Raw genomic sequence first — 19,576 nt, 5'->3', positions numbered from 1 at the left:
TGATTTTTGAGTCTCCATTTCTGGGGAAAGACCGTCTACTAATATTCATTACAAGCCCGCTAACTCTCACAGCTACAACTACATCACCTCTTATCCTGTAAGGACTCCATCCCATTCTCCCAGTTTCTCCATCACCACTGCATCTGTTCTGATGATGCTACCTTCCACAACGGCGCTTCCAACATATCTTCCTTTTTCCTCAACCAAGTACCACTCCCCCTCCCCACCATCATGGTTGACACAGCCCTCAACCATTTTTGACCCATTTCCCGCACTTCTTTCCTCACCTCTTCTCTTTCTTCACCTCTTCCCATCCCTCCCAGAATTTGCCAATCCGCCAACTCCAGTAAGATTTCCTCACCAAACACGTCTTTTCCTCATCTCCCTTTGAGGGGATATGCCCTCCATGACACCCTGGTCTCTTCTATCACACCCCAACCCTTTCCCATGCAATTGCAGGTGTAACACCTGCCACTTTACCTCGTCAATATTCAAGCGGCAAACACTCCTTCCAAGTGAAGCAGCCATTTACCTGTAACTTCTTCCAATTTAGTCAAGTGTATTTGCTGTTCACAATGCAGTCTCCTTTTTACTGGGGAGACCAAATGCAGACTGGATGACCGTTTTGTAGAACACCTTCATTCATTCCACAAGCATGGTCCCAACACTTGAACACTTGCCATCCTGGTCACCTGCCATTTCAATTCACCACTTTGCTCTCATGCTCACATTTCTGTCCTTGGCTTGCTGCAGTGTTCCAGTGAAACCCAAGGCAAGTTTGAGGAACAGCATCTCATCTTTCCATTGTTGAATTCAGAAGGAGGTAAAATGCCATTGAGTCCAACAAATTCAGACCATGAACTCTGGCCTCCATTTTGTACCCCTCCAAGTGTCCGTCTGTATCTTGTTCTCATGTTTTGCTTACACAGTGTTGATCGTTTATTCTGCTATCAACACCTACTTTGGACCAATGCTTTGTTGCCTTACTACCATTTCCACTCTTTTCCATTGGTTCCATGACATCTTTGTAATTCTCCCCCACCCTCTAACATATTCCTGACTTTCCCTTTTGCTCCACCTGGCCTTTTTCAACCAATCGCATTTGCATCTCTTCAGTTCCAAAAGGAGTCATATTAACTGTTTCTCTCTCCACATCTGCCAGAACTGCAGATATTTTCCAGCACTTTGTTTGATTTCAGATCTTCAGCATCTGCAGTATTTTGCTTTAATTTTAGATAAAGCCAATGTTGCTTTTGCACATGCAATAATGCTTATGAAAAAAAGTTTTTAAAATTTTGTTCAGGGGATGTGGGCGTCTGTGGCTGGACCAGCGTTTATTGCCCATCTGTAATTGCCCTTGAACGGATTGGTTTGCTGGGCCATTTCAGAGGGCATTTAAGAGTCAACCACATTTTGCACCAAAAGTAGAAGTATTTCCGTTTATAATTATTTTGCGGTAAAATGTCACTGTTCTTACTTGTTCTTCTGAAACTATCAGAGGGTGTGTTGACTCTTCATCCACTGAGGGAAGACGTGCACTGCCTACAGATGGATGCCTTGTTGAAGGATGAGAGGAGCCATCTCCAAATGATGGATACCGTGGATATCCATTTGGTAAACTTGGTTGCACAAAACCTGGAGCTGAAAGAAAAGACAAACAATTGCAGAATTTGTAATGCTCTGACATCCTGGGCCAGTTATGCAGTCAATTCCAGCCCCACTTGACTCGGAGTCACAACACAGTTGAAATTAACTTTTATTTTAAAATACTTCAGGACTTTGGCTGCCCAATAACGATAGTCACCAGGTTTGTAAATTTAAACTAGTTATCTTTTTATTATTTAACAGTAACTATAATAGGCAACAAATACAATTGGTTAACTATCTAATTTCTAACCCACTTTAAAAAAACAACTTGCCCCACCTTCTACACACACAGACAAATAAACAGAGGGGAAAGAAGGGTGTAAAATAATGTTGAAAGTAAAAGAATAAGAATCTTTGTTTCAGGTAACAGTAACTTCAGCTTAAGCTACAGAAATCCTGCAGAAATGGAAAAATCATATTTTTCCAGCATTACCACATTGAAATTAGAGTTGATTATTAGGAGAACGCCTGTGGAAATTCACTGCCGCTACATCAGAAATCTTACTGTTTCAGTTACTCAGTTGATAGTGTGAAACAGAGCAGCAAGGTAAAGTCTGATTACAACAAATACTTGCATTTTAACCAAGATTCTCAACAGCTAATTTAAAAAACAGCGCCAAATGCTGCATCTGAGAATTAAAATGATTAACTATGTTGATTTTAGAAAGCTGCAAAAAGCAACAATTCCTGTTTATTTTTTAAAAAAAATTTAGAGTACCCAATTCATTTTTTCCAATTCAGGGGCAATTTAGCGTGGCCAATACATCTACCCTGTACATCTTTGGGTAGTGGGGGCGAAACCCACTTAAACCCAAGGAGAATGTGCAAACTCCACACGGACAGTGTCCCACGCGGGAACGAACCATACGACCTCCGCGCCATGAGGCAGCAGTGCTAACCACTGTACCACCGCGCTGCCCAACAATTTCTGTTTAATGGCCATTTTATTTTCAGATATTCACGTCCATGTGGTAGTATATTCTGATCATTAAAATATCTCTTTAGAGCAATGAAAAAGATTTGCCAGTAAATTATATGGATTTATAACAAAGGATTAAAATTATGACTAGAATCCTATCACCCCCAAAATTTAAAGTGCTCCACCATTCCTGTTGTAATTTTAATTGTATGCCATTAGCTCAAAATGAACCTTAAAACAGGAGTTTCAGTAAATGGACTATTGTAATTGAATCTAAAAATAATGAATTAAATAAATAGCTGATCTCAACACTTTAGGCATTGAAGAATTCCAAAAGGATGCTGATACAGGACAAAAGATTCCTAAATAGCTTATCAGAAACAATTGCCCTTTATTAAACTTACTACAAATTTCTTGCAGCATATACATGGGAAATGTGAAGTCATCCATGTTGGGTCTCCCAAAAAAGTTAAATCAAGTATTATTTTGACGCTGTAAAGCTCGTAACAATAGAGATCCAAAGAGATTTAGTGTCCAAGAACACAAACTAAAATGTAGTCCGGTGCAAAAAATAATCAGAGGTCCTTCCTAATCTGCCTCCAGGCTTTGATATGGTTTTACTACAACTTCCTCCTCCACTGTCCAATTGGGACGAGACTGCCTTTGCATGATTCCATTCTGATCAATCTAGCTCTGGCCAGGGAATCCCCTATGCCTTCTTTTCCTGCTTCCGTGCTGTGATTTGGCATTCCCTCAATGACCTATCCTTGCCCCCACTGCACCACCCCAAACCTTCTCCCTTATAACACCAGGTTAAAGTCCAACAGGTTTATTTGGAATCACTAGCTTTCGGAACGTCGCTCCTTCATCAGGTGAGTGACTCGAAAGCTAGTGATTCCAAATAAACCTGTTGGGACTTTAACCTGGTGTTGTAAGACTTCTCATTGTGTCCACGCCGGCATCTCCACATCATTTCTCCCTTATCTATTTTCTGCCCTCGGCAAACGGTTCTGAAAACTGATCAGGTTCCATACCTATACCGATGACACGCAGCTCTAACTCACCATCACCTCTTATCCACCCATCCACAGAATTTAAATTGTCAGAAATCATGTCCAATATCCAGTACTGGATTGGCAGAAATTTCTTCAAACTAAATATTGGGACGACTGAAGCACTTTTCTCCACTGACACTATTCCTCCCCTGGTGACTGTTTGATGCTAAACAGACGATTCACAACCTTAGTATAATATTTGAACCAGACATAAGCCTCCTACCCCATAGCTGCACCATCACCAAGACTGATTTTCACCTCGGTAACATAACCTGCTTCAGCTTATCTGCTGCTGGAACCCTCATCGTGTCTTTGTTGCCCCGAGACTCGACTATTCCAATGCTCTCCTGCCCAGCCTCCCAACTCTCAATAAACTGTTCATCCCAAAATATTGCTTCATGGTAACACTGAGTATCTGAAATAGATGGTGTTAACACTTCCCAGCACTAACATCCCTCACCATGATGAGTAGAAATTCACACAATCTTTTTTCCAAGTAGTAAGCCTTCTGTTTATTCAGCTACATGTTTATAATTTAAATTATCAAATAATTTCACTTGGTACATTGATACTTCATGGAGGTAACACAGATTGATCACACTATCAGTAATTTTAACTGAGGCATTGGCAACTTTGTGGAATAAAGAAACACATGACTATTTGTGACTAAATATTATGGACATTTCAGGCTTTCTGGCACATAACTTAAAGAATAATTTTAATGAGGATTTTTTTATTTTAAAAAATGTGTAAGATCATAAGAAATAGTTGCAGGTCATATTGCCCTGTGAGCGTGCTCTGCCATTTAATAAGATCTGATATGACGGTGGCCATAACCCCATTTTCCTGGTTGACTCCATAACTCTTGACTATCTGCCAATCAGAAATCTGTCTAACCCAGCCTTGAATATATTCAATGATCCAGTCTCCAAAGCTCTCCGGGTAAGAGAATTTCAAAGTCCAACAGCCCTCAGAAAAAAGGATTCCTCCTCATCTCTGTCTTAAATTGAACATCCCTTATTTTTAAACTATGCCCCCCCCCCGTTCTCCCAGTGAGCCAGAGAAGACACAGCCAGAGTGAGACAGCAAAGAGTGAGTTTGGGAATTTGAATCTAGGTGGGAATTCAAAGCTGGGTGGGGAGGAGGTGCTTTTTATCCCTGGTAAGTGACTGGTAAGTAGTTTTTCTGTTTTCTTTTCATTGGTATATGTATTTATTGTTTCTTCCTTGTTTTCTTTTGTGGAAATTGTAGTTGTTGAAGTTAACTGAAGGTGTAAGACATGGCAGGAGATCTCAGACTCGTGTCATGCTCCTCGTGTGCGATGTGAGCGCTCAGGGACACGTCCACTGTCCCTGGCTCCTTCACGTGCAAGAAGTGTGTCCAGTTGCAGCTCCTGTTAGACCGCTTGACGGCTCTGGAGCTGCGGATGGACTCACTTTGGAGCGTCCGTGATGCTGAGGACGTCGTGGATAGCATGTTTAGCGAGTTGGTCACACCGCAGGTGAAAGGTACTGAGGGAGATCAAAAATGGGTGACCAAAAGACAGAGCAAGAGTAGGAAAGCAGTGCAGGTGTCCCCTGTGGTCATCTCCCTGCAAAACAGATATACCCCTTTGGATACTGTTGAGGGAGATGGCTCACCAGGGGAAGGCAGCAGCAGCCAAGTTCATGGCACAGTGGCTGGCTCTGCTGCGCAGCTGGGCAGGAAGAAGAATGGCAGGGCTATAGTGATAGGGGACTCAATCGTAAGGGGAATAGACAGGCGGTTCTGCGGACGCAATCGAGACTCCAGGATGGTATGTTGCCTCCCTGGTGCAAGGGTCAAGGATGTCTCGGAGCGGCTGCAGGACATTCTTGTGGGGGGGGGGGGGGGGGGGGGGGGGGCGGTGGAACAGCCAGCTGTCGTGGTGCACATAGGCACCAACGATATAGGTAAAAAATGGGACGAGGTCCTACAAGCTGAATTCAGGGAGTTAGGAGTTAAACTGAAAAGTAGGACCTCAAAATTAGAAATCTCAGGATTGCTACCAGTGCCACGAGCTAGTCAGAGTAGGAATGTTAGGATAGATAGAATGAATGTGTGGCTCGAGAGATGGTGCAAGAGGGAGGGATTCAATTTCCTGGGGCATTGGAACCAGTTCTGGGGGAGGTGGGACCAGTACAAACCGAACGGTCTGCACCTGGGCAGGACTGGAACCGATGTCCGAGGGTGTGTGTTTGCTAGAGCTGTTGGGGAGAGTTTAAACTAATGTGGCAGGGGGATGGGAACCAATGCAGGAAGTTGGAAGGTAGTAAAACAGGGACAGAAACAAAAGGCAGTAAGGGGGAAAGTGTAAGGCAGAGAAGCCATCGTCAAAAATCAAAAAGGGCGACAGTACAAGGTACAGTGACTGAGGGGAGCTCAGTGAATAGGACCAGGAATACTAAAAGGAATAAAACTGGAAGTAAAAACATTAATGGGAAGCGATGCGGCAGGTTGTTACATGAAGATATGGGTTCAACGAAAGGAAAATTAGGAGAAAAGTTAAGAGGAAATATAATTTAGGAGAGGTTACTGATCGAGATGTTAAGATTCAGAACAGAGGTAAAAAAAAACAACATAAGTGTACTTTACCGGAATGCCCGTAGTATTCGGAATAAAGTAAATGAATTGATGGCGCAAATCATCGTGAATGACTATGATTTAGTGGCCAATACTAAAACATGGTTAAAGGATGGTCACGACTGGGAGTTAAATATCCGAGGGTATCAAACTATTCGGAAGGACAGAGTGGATGGTAAGGGAGGTGGTAGCTCTGTTAATTAAGGATGACATCCGGTCAATAGTAAGGGATGACATCGGTGCTACGGAGGATAAGGTTGAATCCATTTGCGTGGAAATCAGGAATAGTAAGGTGAAAAAGTCACTGATAAGAGTAGTCTATAGGCCACCAAATAGTAACATTATGGTGGGGCAGGCAATAAACAAAGAAGTAACTGATGCATGTAGAAATGGTACAGTAGTTATCATGGGGGATTTTAATCTACATGTCGATTGGTTTAACCAGGTCAGTCAAGGCAGCCTTGAGGAGGAGTTTATAGAATGTATCCGCGATAGTTTCCTAGAACAGCATGTAATGGAACCTACGAGGGAACAAGCGGTCCTAGATATGGTCCTGTGTAATGAGACAGGATTGATTCAGGATCTCATAGTTAGGGATCCTCTCGGAAGGAGCGATCACAATATGGTGGAATTTAAAATACAGATGGAGGGTGAGAAGGTAAAATCAAGCACTAGTGTTTTGTGCTTAAACAAAGGAGATTACAATGGGATGAGAGAAGAACTAGCTAAGGTAGACTGGGAGCAAAGACTTTATGGTGAAACAGTTGAGGAACAGTGGAGAATCTTCCAAGCGATTTTTCAGTGCTCAGCAAAGGTTTATACCAACAAAAAGGAAGGACGGCATACAAAGTAGCAAAGATTAGTGGGAGACTAGAGGACTGGGAAATCTTTAGGGGGCAACAGAAAGCTACTAAAAAAGCTATAAAGAAGAGTAAGATAGATTATGAGAGTGAACTTGCTCAGAATATAAAAACAGATAGTAAAAGTTTCTACAAATATATAAAACAAAAAAGAGTGGCTAAGGTGAATATTGGTCCTTTACAGGATGAGAAGGTAGATTTAACAATGGGGGATGAGGAAATGGCTGAGGAACTGAACAGGTTTTTTGGGTCGGCCTTCACAGTGGAAGACACAAATAACATGCCAGTGACTGATGGAAATAGGAGGTAGTGATGGGCAAGCTAATGGGGCTAAAGGTAGACACGTCTCCTGGCCCTGATGGAATGCATCCCAGAGTGCTAAAAGAGATGGCTAGGGAAATTGCAAATGCCCTAGTGATAAATTCACTAGACTCTGGGGTGGTCCCGGCGGATTGGAAATTAGCAAACGTGACACCACTTTAAAAAAGGCGGTAGGCAGAAAGCGGGTAATTATAGGCAAGTGAGCTTAACTTCGGTAGTAGGGAAGATGCTGGAATCTATCATCAAGGAAGAAATAGCGAGGCATCTGGATGGAAATTGTCCCATTGGGCAGACGCAGCATGGGTTCATAAAGGGCAGGTCGTGCCTAACTAATTTAGTGGAATTTTTTGAGGACATTACCAGTGCGGTAGATAACGGGGAGCCAATGGATGTGGTATATCTGGATTTCCAGAAAGCCTTTAACAAGGTGCCACACAAAAGGTTGCTGCGTAAGATAAAGATGCATGGCATTAAGGGGAAAATAGTAACATGGATCGAGGATTGGTTAATGAATAGAAAGCAAAGAGTGGGGATTAATGGGTGTTTCTCTGGTTGGCAATCAGTAGCTAGTGGTGTCCCTCAGGGATCAGTGTTGGGCCCACAATTCTTCATAATTTACGTAGATGATTTGGAGTTGGGGACCAAGGGCAATGTGTCCAAGTTTGCAGACGACACTAAGGTGAGTGGTAAAGCAAAAAGTGCAGAGGATACTGGAAGTCTGCAGAGAGATTTGGATAGGCTAAGTGAATGGGCTAGGGTCTGGCAGATGGAATACAATGTTGACAAATGTGAGGTTATTCATTTTAGTAGGAATAACAGCAAAAGGGATTATTATTTAAATGCTAAAATATTAAAACATGCTGCTGTGCAGAGAGACCTGGGTGTGCTAGTGCATGAGTCGCAAAAAGTTGGTTTACAGGTGCAACAGGTGATTAAGAAGGCAAATGGAATTTTGTCCTTCATTGCTCGAGGGATGGAGTTTAAGACTAGGGAGGTTATGCTGCAATTGTATAAGGTGTTAGTGAGGCCCCACCTGGAACATTGTGTTCAGTTTTGGTCTCCTTACTTGAGAAAGGACGTACTGGCACTGGAGGGTGTGCAGAGGAGATTCACTACGTTAATCCCAGACCTGAAGGGGTTGGATTACGAGGAGAGGTTGAGTAGACTGGGACTGTACTCGTTGGAATTTAGAAGGATGAGGGGGGATCTTATAGAAACATTTAAAATTATGAAGGGAATAGATAGGATAGATGCGGGCAGGCTGTTTCCACTGGCGGGTGAAAGCAGAACTAGGGGGCATAGCCTCAAAATAAGGGGAAGTAGATTTAGGACTGAATTTAGGAGGAACTTCTTCACCCAAAGGGTTGTGAATCTATGGAATTCCTTGCCCAGTGAAGCAGCAGAGGCTCCTTTATTAAATGTTTTTAAGATAAAGATAGATAGTTTTTTGACGAATAAAGGGATTAAGGGTTATGGTGTTCGATCCGGAAAGTGGAGCTGAGTCCACAAAAGATCAGCCATGATCTCATTGAATGGTGGAGCAGGCTCGAGGAGCCAGATGGCCTACTCCTGCTCCTCGTTCTTATGTTCTAGACTCCCCCACAAGTGGAAATATCCTCCGAGCATCCACCTAAGTCTCTTCAGAATCCTATATGTTTCAATAAGATACAACTTTCATTCTTCTCAATTCGAATGAGCCCAGACTTAACCTGCTCAACCTTTCCTCATGAGATAACCACTTCATTGCAGGCATCAGCTGAGTGAACGTTCTCGTAACTGCTTCCAACGCAGTTAGATTCTTCCTTAAGTCGACTTCCGGTTGCGGCTATGTGGAGCTAAGTCGCACATTCGGCGGCTCCGCAAAAACTGACTTTTGGGACTTTTCAGGGCCCCCAACGGCACTTTATGCCAAGGAGTCTATAACAGCTCCCCGTCAGTATATGGCTTCAACTAGGAGCGGGGTGACAAAAAAGGTGGTGGTGGACCCGAAGAAGGTGCGAGGGAAGAAGGACAAAATGGCGGCGGGTGGAGACCAGGCAGCGTGGATGCAGTGGGCAGAGGAGCAGCAGGAGGGTATCCAGCGCTGCTTCAGAGAGATTAAAAAGGACCTGCTAGAGCCGATGAAGGCTTCTATTGATAAGCTGCTGGAGACACAGACGGCCCAGGGGGTGGCGATCCGCGAGGCTCGACAAAAGATTTCTGACAATGAGGACGAGATCTTAGGCCTGGCGGTAAGGTGAAGGCACACCAGGCGCTCCACAAGAAATGGCAGGAGCGGTTCGAGGAGATGGAGAATCGGTCGAGGCGGAAGAATCTGCGGATTCTGGGCCTCCCGGAGGGGCTGGAGGGGCCGGACGTGGGGGCCTATGTGGTCACCATGTTGAACTCGCTGATGGGAGCGGGGTCCTTCCAGGGACCCCTGGAGCTGGAAGGGGCCCATAGAGTGCTGGCGAGGAGGCCCAAGGCTAATGCGGGTGGTGCTGGTAAGGTTCCATCGGTTCGTCGATCGGGAGTGTGTGCTCAGGTGGGCCAAGGAGAGGAGCAGCAGGTGGGAGAACGCGGAGGTTCGGATATACCAGGACTGGAGTGCGGAGGTGGCGAAGAGGGGGGCCGGGTACAATCGAGCGAAGGCGGTGCTGCATAGGAAGGGGGTGAAGTTTGGCATGTTGCAGCCGGCGCGACTGTGGGTTACCTACAAGGACCGGCACCATTATTTTGAGTCTCCGGAGGAAGCGTGGGCCTTTGTTCAGGCCGAGAAGTTGGACACAGATTGAGGGTCGGGATGGGCGATTGGGGACTGTGGTTGATATGTTTATTTTTGTTTCGAGTTGCTGCTGCTATGGTCAAGGATAGACATTGGTCAATGGCAGCAGCAGCTCGGGGGGGGGGGGGGGGTACTTTATTATTGTTTTTGTTATTTACACTGAAGGGTCTGAGGGGGTGTATATACCTGTTGTGTTAAGTCGGGGTGTTAATGTTAATTTATTATTTATGTACAGGGGGGTTGCTTTTCTAGATTGTGTTTTGTACTTAACCCTGTTGGGTTCCTTTTTTCATTTTGTTATTGATATTTTATGAAAACCTTTAATTAAAATTATTTTTAAAAAAAGATTCTTCCTTAAGTCTGGAAACCAAAACTGTACACAGTATTCCAGATGTGGTATCACTAAGGCTGTGTACAGCTGTGGCAAGTATTGTGGATCTGCCTAGTAACTGCAGTTCAACAAATGTAAAGGTATGATGAGATGAGACTTTCCCAGTGACAGGATTAGCTGGCTTCTACACAGATCAGGGGCGTCATTGTCCGACGACCCGCCAGGTTGGAGAACGCCGGGGGCTGCCGTGAATCCCACCCCCGCCGGTTGCCGAAGTCTCCGGTACCGGATATTCGGCGGGGGCAGGAATCGGGCCGCGCCGGTTGGCGGGCCCCCCCGCTCGATTCTCCGGCCCGGATGGGCCGAAGTCCCGCCGATAAATTGCCTGTCCCGCCGGCGTGGATTAAACCACCTTTTGACAAGGCAGCGTGGGCAGGCTCTGCGGTCCTGGGGGGGGCGCGGGGCGATCTGGCCCCGGGGGGTGCCCCCACGGCGGCCTGGCCTGCGATCGGGGCCCACCGATCCGCGGGCGGGCCTGTGCCGTGGGGGCACTCTTTCCATTCCGCCTCCGCCACCGTCTCCACCATGGCGGTGGCGGAAGAGACTCCCTCCGCATGCGCGGGAAACTGTCAGCGGCCGCTGACGCTCCAGCGCATGCGCCGCCCGGGGATGTAATTTCCGCGCCAGCTGGCGGGACAACAAAGGCCGTTTCCGCCAGCTGGCGGTGCGGAAATCCCTCCGGCATCGGCCTAGCCCCTCAATGTTGGGGCTCGGCCCCCAAAGATGCGGAGCATTCCGCACCTTTGCGGCGGCGCGATGCCCGTCTGATTGGCGCCGTTTTGGGCGCCAGTTGGCGGACATCGCGCCGTTTGGGGAGAATTTCGCCCCTGGTGTGAAGTCCCCCCTATTAGTAGAAACACTTACCTGGATCACTGAGAACATGTTAATTTTTTATATATAGTCTTTATTGTCACAAGTAGGCTTACATCAACACTGCAATGAAGTTACTGTGAAAATCTCCTAGTCGCCACACTCCGGCGCCTGTTCGGGTACATTGAGGGAGAATTCAGAATGTCCAAATTACCTAACAGTACGTTTTTGGGACTTGTGGGAGGAAACCGGAGCACCCGGAGGAAACCAACACAGACATGGAGAGAATGTGCAGACTCCGACAGACAGTGCCCCTGGCGCTGTGAAGCAAAGGTGCTACATGTGCTAATTTCTAGAGTCAAGGAATTTGAGAGACACACAGAAAGCCAAATACACAGAATGAACAATCAAAGGAAAAAAAATGTTAATTGCCAGCATCCTCAGAAACAGAGAGGGCAGTTTACAACTAACAGCCGGAGAGGCCAGTCCAGAACCTGCATCCAAGTCTTAGAGCCAAAGCTGTGCAAAAACATTCATAACAGCAGTTTAAATATCTTTGCTGGATCAGGAAAAGATGTTTCCAAGACTCGGTTATCAGCCCTTTATTGTGTGGTAACTATAATCTGGTTTTGACTTCTAGATTTATTTAATTTGGATGATGTTTGGGGAAAGGAGGAATCTTAAGGAGTTTAGGGATCATAAGATAGATCTTGGAACAAGAGGTATGCTGTGCATAAACTGTGTCTATGTTTAGTGATTCACATACTTAGTTGTCTTTTTTTGAAATAAATTTAGGCTACCCAATTAATTTTTTCCAATTAAGGGGCAATTTTGTGTGGCTAATCCACCTAGCCTGCACATCTTTGGGTTGTGGGGGCGAAACCCACGCAAACACGGGGAGAATGTGCAAACTCCACATGGAGCCGGGATGGAACGTGGGACCTTGGCGCCATGAGGCTGCAGGGCTAACCCACTGCGCCACCGTGCTGCCCTATACTTAGTCGTCTTAAGAGTATTGTAGTCCTGTTCCTCTGTATTTGTCTTTAATTTAATAAATAGTCTTTAATAATTGTTACAACACAACTGGGCTGGTTATTCTCACTGCGGTTTCACTCGACTCCTCACACCATTCCAAAAATAAAACTATTCACCCCCATGAACCCCTGTTTCAAGTTGGGATAACCTCGCAGATACCATCAGCGTGGTTTGTGACAGAAGACCTCCCCACTTCTATACTTCATTCTCCTTGCAATAAAGGCCAATATTCCATTTGCATTCCCTATCACTTGTACGTGTGATTTACATTTCAGGACTGCCAGATACTTATGCATCATAGATTTCTGTAATCTCTCTCCATTTAAGTAATATTCTGCTTTTCTATTCTTCCTGCCAAAGTGGACAAGCTTACATATTCCCACATTATACTCCATCTACCAAATTTTTGCCGACCCACTCAACCTATCTGCCTTCTGCAGAGTCTTTATGTCCTCTTTACAACTTGTTTTCATATCTATCTTTGTATCATCAGCAAATTTAGTTGCCATACACTCAGTCACATCATCCAATTCATTAATATAGATTGTAAATAGTTGAGGCTCAGTTCTGATCCCCTTGAAGTTCAGCAGTTACAGTTTGCCAACTCAACTTTCTGCTCCCACAAAGCTAATCAATCCTCTATTCACCATGAGCTCTTATCTCGGGTAGTAACCTTTTATGTGGCACATTGTCGAAAGCCTTTTGGAAATCCAAATATGCAACTACTGATCCTCCATCATCCTCCCTACTTGTTACCTTTTCAAAGAACTCTAATAAATTAGTCAAAGAGGATTTCCCTCATATTCCCACCAATGTATAATGGAAATTTAGTAGTTCAAATTGACACAAGACTTTTTGGAGGGCTTGTTCATTCATAGCTTGCCGATTAGTCTGTATTTTATTAACTGAACACTGCACCCAATTGGGAGGTTAGTCAATAGAGAGCATCTCAGCGCGTAATGACACAGACCTAATTTACGGCAAGACCATCCTTTAGCCATCTGGTCTTCAGGGTGAAGCAGTTTGCTTTCAAGAAATATTTCTGAACAAAAACATAAATAATACTAACTGGTAGGTGTCCGTGGAGTTCTCGGAATATCCAATTCATTTTGCTGTTCGTTTCTTTCCACAACTGGCTCTTCCACTACACTTATACTGTTAGACTGCATTATATCCTGCAGCAAGTTGAAAATCTCTTCTGCTCGTGTACATTTGAAAGCAAAGATTCCTAAAGAACAATGGATTAACATTAATGGTCTTAATTTGAAATAAATGCAAAAGAATAGGAAATATCCATTGACATATTTTTCTATGTTGAATAAATATAACAGCATCATATTTATATAGCACCTTTAACATAATAAAACCTTCCACGTTTCACAGGAGCATTATGAAATAAGTATGACACCAAGCTACATAAAGAGATATTAGGACAGATGACCAAACGTTTGAGGCAGGTTTAAAGAACTGTCTTAAAAGTGAGATAGAGGGGCTGAGAGCTATTGGCAGCATATTCCATAACTTGAGGCATGGCCAACAATGGTGAAGTGGTTAAAATCGGGAATGCACAATAGGCCAGAATTAGGTGAGCACGATATCTTGACGGTTTTGGATTGGAGTAAATTACTGCTTTAGGGAATGTCGAGACCATGGGAGGATTTGAAAGCAAGGATGGTAATTTTGAAATCAAGATGCTCATGTCAATGTTGAAATGGTGAAATCAATGTTCAATGATTTACAAAACGTCTTCACACCCCTTTCTCCTGAGGGCATTGAATGCATGCTGTGACTCCAAGTGCTGAATCTCCAGCATCTTACCCCAGTAAGTGTTATTCTCTTGAGACTTGACATGGAGTGCCCGCAGGTTATTCATCGTATGGAGCTTTATAGCTGGGCACAATCTTTTGCCCCAACTTCCAAACTGATACACTACCAGCAGACATCACTAGATAGCAATCAGGAACAAACCCATCCCCATCGCAATGTCACCAAGGCAAATTGTGGCATTTTACAACCACCCAATTGAGGATCCGATAACATAGAACACAGACCAGGAATAAAGTCTTTTCCTGGTCCATATGACTCAGCTATCTACTGGACAAACAATAAAACACTGAGGAACCATGTGCAGATTTCTCATTGGCGCATTAAATAATTAACACGAAACACATAACTGGGTCATAAGGCGCAATATATATCTGATAATTTGTCACAATAAAAGGAAGAAAAAACCCCCAATAATTGCATGATACTGTGGCCGGTTGTGGGTCGGGGAAGGCAATGCTGTTTAAATAGACAAACTGGCAGGCCCCCAAGTGATTACATACAGTTAATGCAGGCACGAATGCCAGGAATCTCCCCAGTATTGTGCCTCTTTGTAACGAACAGCAGAGGGAGCTTCACTTACCACTACAAGTATAGACAGATACCCCGTGATGTCCACCATTCCCAGCTTTTTGATTTATTCTTCCATTGTAAGCATTAAGTCAGAGTTAACATTCTTGTTAATTTAAGTACTCAGTGTTAGAAATCATTTACTTTCTAAATACTAAAACTGAATCAGTTTTGATCAATTGATGTCACAAAAACACCAATGAGCATTTGAATTCCCGCAAGACATTTCATCCTTGATTGATATTGAATAGAAAATACATTATGGTGCAATGCATTTCCAAGTGGAAAATCAAATAGTCTTGCGTCTCTTCAATGCTTCAAACTTGGTTCACAAGTAACAAAAATATTGTGGAGTACATAGATTATTCATGACTGTGGTTTTTTGATAACAGCAAGATCCCAGAAACAGTAAAATTAATGATTGGTTAACTTGATTTTGATGGTTCTTATTTAGGGGAGAATGTTGGCCAGCAGACTGGAAGACCTCTTTCCTCTTTGTTGAATAGGGTCGCAGGGTGTTAAATGACAAACAAAATATGCAGACGGGATTGAAGTTTAACATGTCATCTGAAGGGCAGCATAATAATAATCTTTATTAGTGTCCCAAGTAGGCTTACATTAACACTGCAATGAAGTTACTGTAAAAATCCCCTAGTCGCCACGCTCCGGTGCCTGTTCAGGTACACTGAGGGAGAATTCAGAATGTCCAAATTATCTAACAGCACGTCTTTCGGGACTTGTGGGAGTAAACTGGAGCGCCCAGAGGAAACCCACACAGACACAGGAAGACTGCAGACTCCACACAGACAGTGAACCAAGTGGGAATCGAACGTGGGACCCTGGCGCTGTGAAGCAATAGTGCTAACCACCATGCTACTGGAATCTGTCCCGACTGCATTGGAGTGTTATTTTAGGTTGTGTGTTTAATTCTTGGATTGGGATTGAGACCAAGAATGATAACTGGTATGGCAGCTCCGTGTTTTTAAAAAAAAAAATTTTTTATTAAAGGTTTTCATAAAATATCAATAACAAAATGAGAAAAAAACAAGCCAACAGGGTTAAGTACAAAACACAGTCTAGAAAAGCAACCCTCCATACCCCCCTCTACATAAATAATAATAAATTAACATTAACACAACAGGTATAGACACCCCCTCAGTAAATAACAAAAACAATAATAAAGTAACCCCCCCCCCCCCGCCACGCCGAGCTGCTGCTGTCATTGACCAATGTCTATCGTTCTGCAGAAAGTCTAAGAACGGTTGCCACCGCCTAAAGAACCCTTGTACCGACCCTCTCAAGGCAAATTTCACCCTCTCCAATTTAATGAACCCTGCCAAATCGCTGATCCAGGATTCCATGCTTAGGGGCCTCGTGTCCTTCCACTGAAGAATAATCCTTCGCCGGGCTACAAGGACGCAAAGGCCAGAATACCGGCCTCTTTCACCTCCTGCACTCCCGGCTCCTCTGCCACCCCAAATATTGCAAGTTTGGCTCTGGATCCTACCACCCAGGCAGCTCCGTGTTATCCCACACGCAGGAAAATTAAATATAGAAATAAAGTACATTTTGACTGCATGAAATTATTTAGAATTTCTACTTGCAGCTCACCTGGTGCTTAAAAGTAATTTTAATGACAAAGAAGTGTTCATACTAAAATATCTTAAGGTGCTGACAGAATGAATTATCTAATGCAATGACGGTTCGTGAAACGGTGTGTGATCAGATCAGATGTTCCTTCGCTTGTGCTCAGTTAGTTCATTACAACAGAGCACTGTAATTGGCTTCATAGCTCCTATTTTGGAAGAATGGGGAAGGATAAAACACAAGAGTTTCTGCTTCAGATCGTTATTCAGCGGTCCTTCCTGGAAAAGCATATGTCGGACAAGATCTTGGCCTGTATTGCTCTTCTAAGACAAAGAAGACTTCTTAGCTATCTAGTCTATGTTGTAAATATTCATTTTCAATCCTCTCTGTGCTGGACTGATTGCTCATTCAAAAAAAAGTTCCCTTGATCGCCTGAAAGCATTGATTCCTTTTTGGTTTATTGATCCATTGCTTCATTTCCACTCCTTGAATCAAATGGCTGTCAATCAAGTGCGAGCCTGGAGATTTGCAAGGCCGGGGACTAGGGAATTTTCATTCTTCTCACATGTCCATCAGTCTTATTCTCGAATCGACTTTTTCATTTTGAGTAGGGCGCTGATAGCGAGAGTAGAGGATACCGAGTATTCAGCAATAGCCATTTCGGACCACACCCCGCATTGGGTGGACTTAGAGATGGGGGAGGAGAGGGACCAGCGCCCGCTGTGGCGCTTGGAGGTGGGGCTGTTGGCGGACGAGGAGGTGAGCGAGCGGGTCCGAGGAAGTATAGAGAGGTACTTGGAGACCAACGACAACGGGGAGGTCCGAGTGGGGATGGTATGGGAGGCACTGAAGGCGGTGGTGAGGGGAGAGCTGATCTCCATCAGGGCCCACAAGGAGCGGAGGGAGCGGGGGGAGAGGGAGAGGCTGGCGGGGGAGATGGTGAGGGTAGACAGGAGGTATGTGGAAGAACCTGAGGAAGGATTGTTGAGGAAGAGGCGCAGCCTCCAGACCGAATTCGACCTGGTGACCACCAGGAAGGCGGAGGTGCAGTGGAGGAAGGCCCAGGGGGCGGTCTACGAGTATGGGGAAAAGGCAAGCCGGATGCTGGCGCATCAGCTTCGGAAGCGGGACGCAGCTAGGGAGATCGGGGGAGTTAAGGACAAGGGAGGGAGCGTGGTGCGGAGTGCGGTTGGCATCAATGGGGTCTTCAGGGACTTTTACGAGGAATTGTACCGATCCGAGCCCCCACGGGAGGAGGGAGGGATGGGCCGTTTCCTGGACCAATTGAGGTTTCCAAAGGTGGAAGAGGGACTGGTGGCGGGACTGGGGGCCCCGATTGGGCTGGAGGAGCTGATCAAAGGGATAGGAAGCATGCAGGCGGGGAAGGCACCGGGGCCGGACGGTTTCCCGGTCGAGTTCTATAAAAAATATATAGACCTGTTGGGCCCGCTGTTAGTTAGGACCTTTAATAAGGCAAGGGAGGGTGGGGCTTTACCCCCGACGATGTCCCGGGCACTGATCTCCTTGATCCTGAAGCGGGACAAGGATCCCCTGCAATGTTGTTCTTACAGACCGATTTCCTTGCTAAATGTAGATGCCAAGGTGCTGGCGAAGGTCTTAGCCACGAGGATTGAGGATTGTGTGCCGCAGATCATCCATGAAGACCAGACGGGGTTTGTGAAGGGGAGACAGTTGAACGCGAATGTGCGGAGGCTTTTGAACGTTATCATGATGCCGGCGGGGGAGGGGAAGGCGGAGATAGTGGTGGCGATGGACGCTGAGAAAGCCTTCGATAGGGTAGAGTGGGGGTACCTGTGGGAGGTGCTGAAGAGGTTCGGGTTTGGGGAGGGGTTTGTCAGGTGGGTTAGGCTGTTGTACAAGGTCCCGATGGCAAGTGTGGCCACAAATAGGAGGAGGTCCGAGTACTTTTGGTTGCACCGAGGGACGAGACAGGGGTGTCCCCTGTCCCCCCTGCTCTTCGCACTGGCGATTGAACCCCTGGCTATGGCACTGAGAGAGTCGAGGAACTGGAGGGGGTTGGTGCGGGGTGGGGAGGAGCATAGGGTGTCGCTTTATGCGGACGACCTGCTGCTGTATGTGGCGGACCTGGTGGGAGGAATGCCAGAGGTAATGAGGATGCTTAGGGAATTCGGGGACTTTTCGGGGTACAAGCTCAATATGGGGAAGAGCGAGCTGTTCGTAGTTCAGCTAGGGGACCAGGAGAGGGGGATTGCGAGCTCCCACTCAAAAGGGCGGAGAGGAGTTTCAGATATTTGGGGGTCCAGATGGCCAGGAGCTGGGGGGCCCTGCATAGGCTTAACTTTACAAGGCTGGTGGAGCAAATGGAGGAGGAGTTCAAGAGGTGGGACGCGTTGCCGCTGTCCCTGGCGGGTAGGGTGCAGTCAATCAAAATGACGGTGTTCCCAAGGTTTTTGTTCCTGTTCCAGTGCCTCCCCGTGTTTATCCCGAAGACTTTTTTCAGGCGGGTTAACAGGAGTATAATGGGGTTTGTGTGGGCGCGAGGGACTCCGAGGGTGAGAAGGGTGTTCCTGGAGCGGAGTAGAGATAGGGGGGGGCTGGCGCTGCCCAACCTCTGTGGGTACTACTGGGCCGTCAATGCGACAATGGTGCGCAAGTGGGTGATGGAGGGGGAGGGGGCTGCATGGAAGAGGCTGGAGACGGCGTCCTGTGTGGGTACGAGTCTGGGGGCGCTGGCAATGGCACCGCTGCCGCTCCCTCCAAGGAGGTATACCACGAGCCCGGTGGTGGTGGCGGCCCTCAAAATTTGGGGGCAGTGGAGGCGGCATAGGGGGGAAGTTAGGGCCTCGGCGTGGACCCCATTACGGGGGAACCACCGGTTCGCCCCAGGAAGAACAGGTGGAGGGTTTTCGGGGTGGCACAGGGCAGGCATACGAAAGTTAGGGGACCTGTTTGTGGACGGGAAGTTCGCGAGCTTGGGTGAGCTGGAGGAGAAGTACGGGCTCCCCCCCGGGGAACACCTTCAGGTACTTACAGGTAAGGGCGTTTGCCAGACGGCAGGTGGTGGAATTCCCACGGCCACTGCCACATACAGTACAGGACAGGGTGCTCTCGGGGGGGTGGGTGGGATTGGGGAAGATCTCGGAAACTTACCAGGTGATGCAGGAGGAGGAGGAGGCCTCGGTGGTGGAGTTGAAAGGTAAGTGGGAGGAG

At 46.0% G+C, this 19,576-nt stretch overlaps 1 protein-coding gene across 5 annotated transcripts in view; it reads right to left on the bottom strand.

Annotated features, from left to right (window-relative positions):
* The window catches only part of frs2a (fibroblast growth factor receptor substrate 2a), a 113,351-nt gene that overhangs the window by 3,642 nt on the left and 90,133 nt on the right, over nucleotides 1-19,576 (bottom strand). For 4 of the 5 annotated variants that reach the window (XM_072485085.1, XM_072485088.1, XM_072485087.1 and 1 more), the window contains exons 5-6: nucleotides 13,473-13,631; nucleotides 1,478-1,641 (exon numbers count right to left, since the gene is read on the bottom strand). In XM_072485085.1, the coding sequence (XP_072341186.1) occupies nucleotides 1,478-1,641; nucleotides 13,473-13,631 (323 nt within the window). Of the gene's footprint in view, nucleotides 1-1,477; nucleotides 1,642-13,472; nucleotides 13,632-14,810; nucleotides 14,870-19,576 lie in introns of all 5 variants that reach the window. The other variant, XM_072485089.1, reaches the window with a different exon arrangement.

This window comes from Scyliorhinus torazame, chromosome 19 (assembly GCF_047496885.1).
Source record: "Scyliorhinus torazame isolate Kashiwa2021f chromosome 19, sScyTor2.1, whole genome shotgun sequence".
Lineage (NCBI taxonomy): Eukaryota > Metazoa > Chordata > Chondrichthyes > Carcharhiniformes > Scyliorhinidae > Scyliorhinus > Scyliorhinus torazame.
The sequence above is the reverse complement of the archived record's forward strand: the minus strand, read 5'-3'. Positions and strand labels throughout refer to the sequence as shown.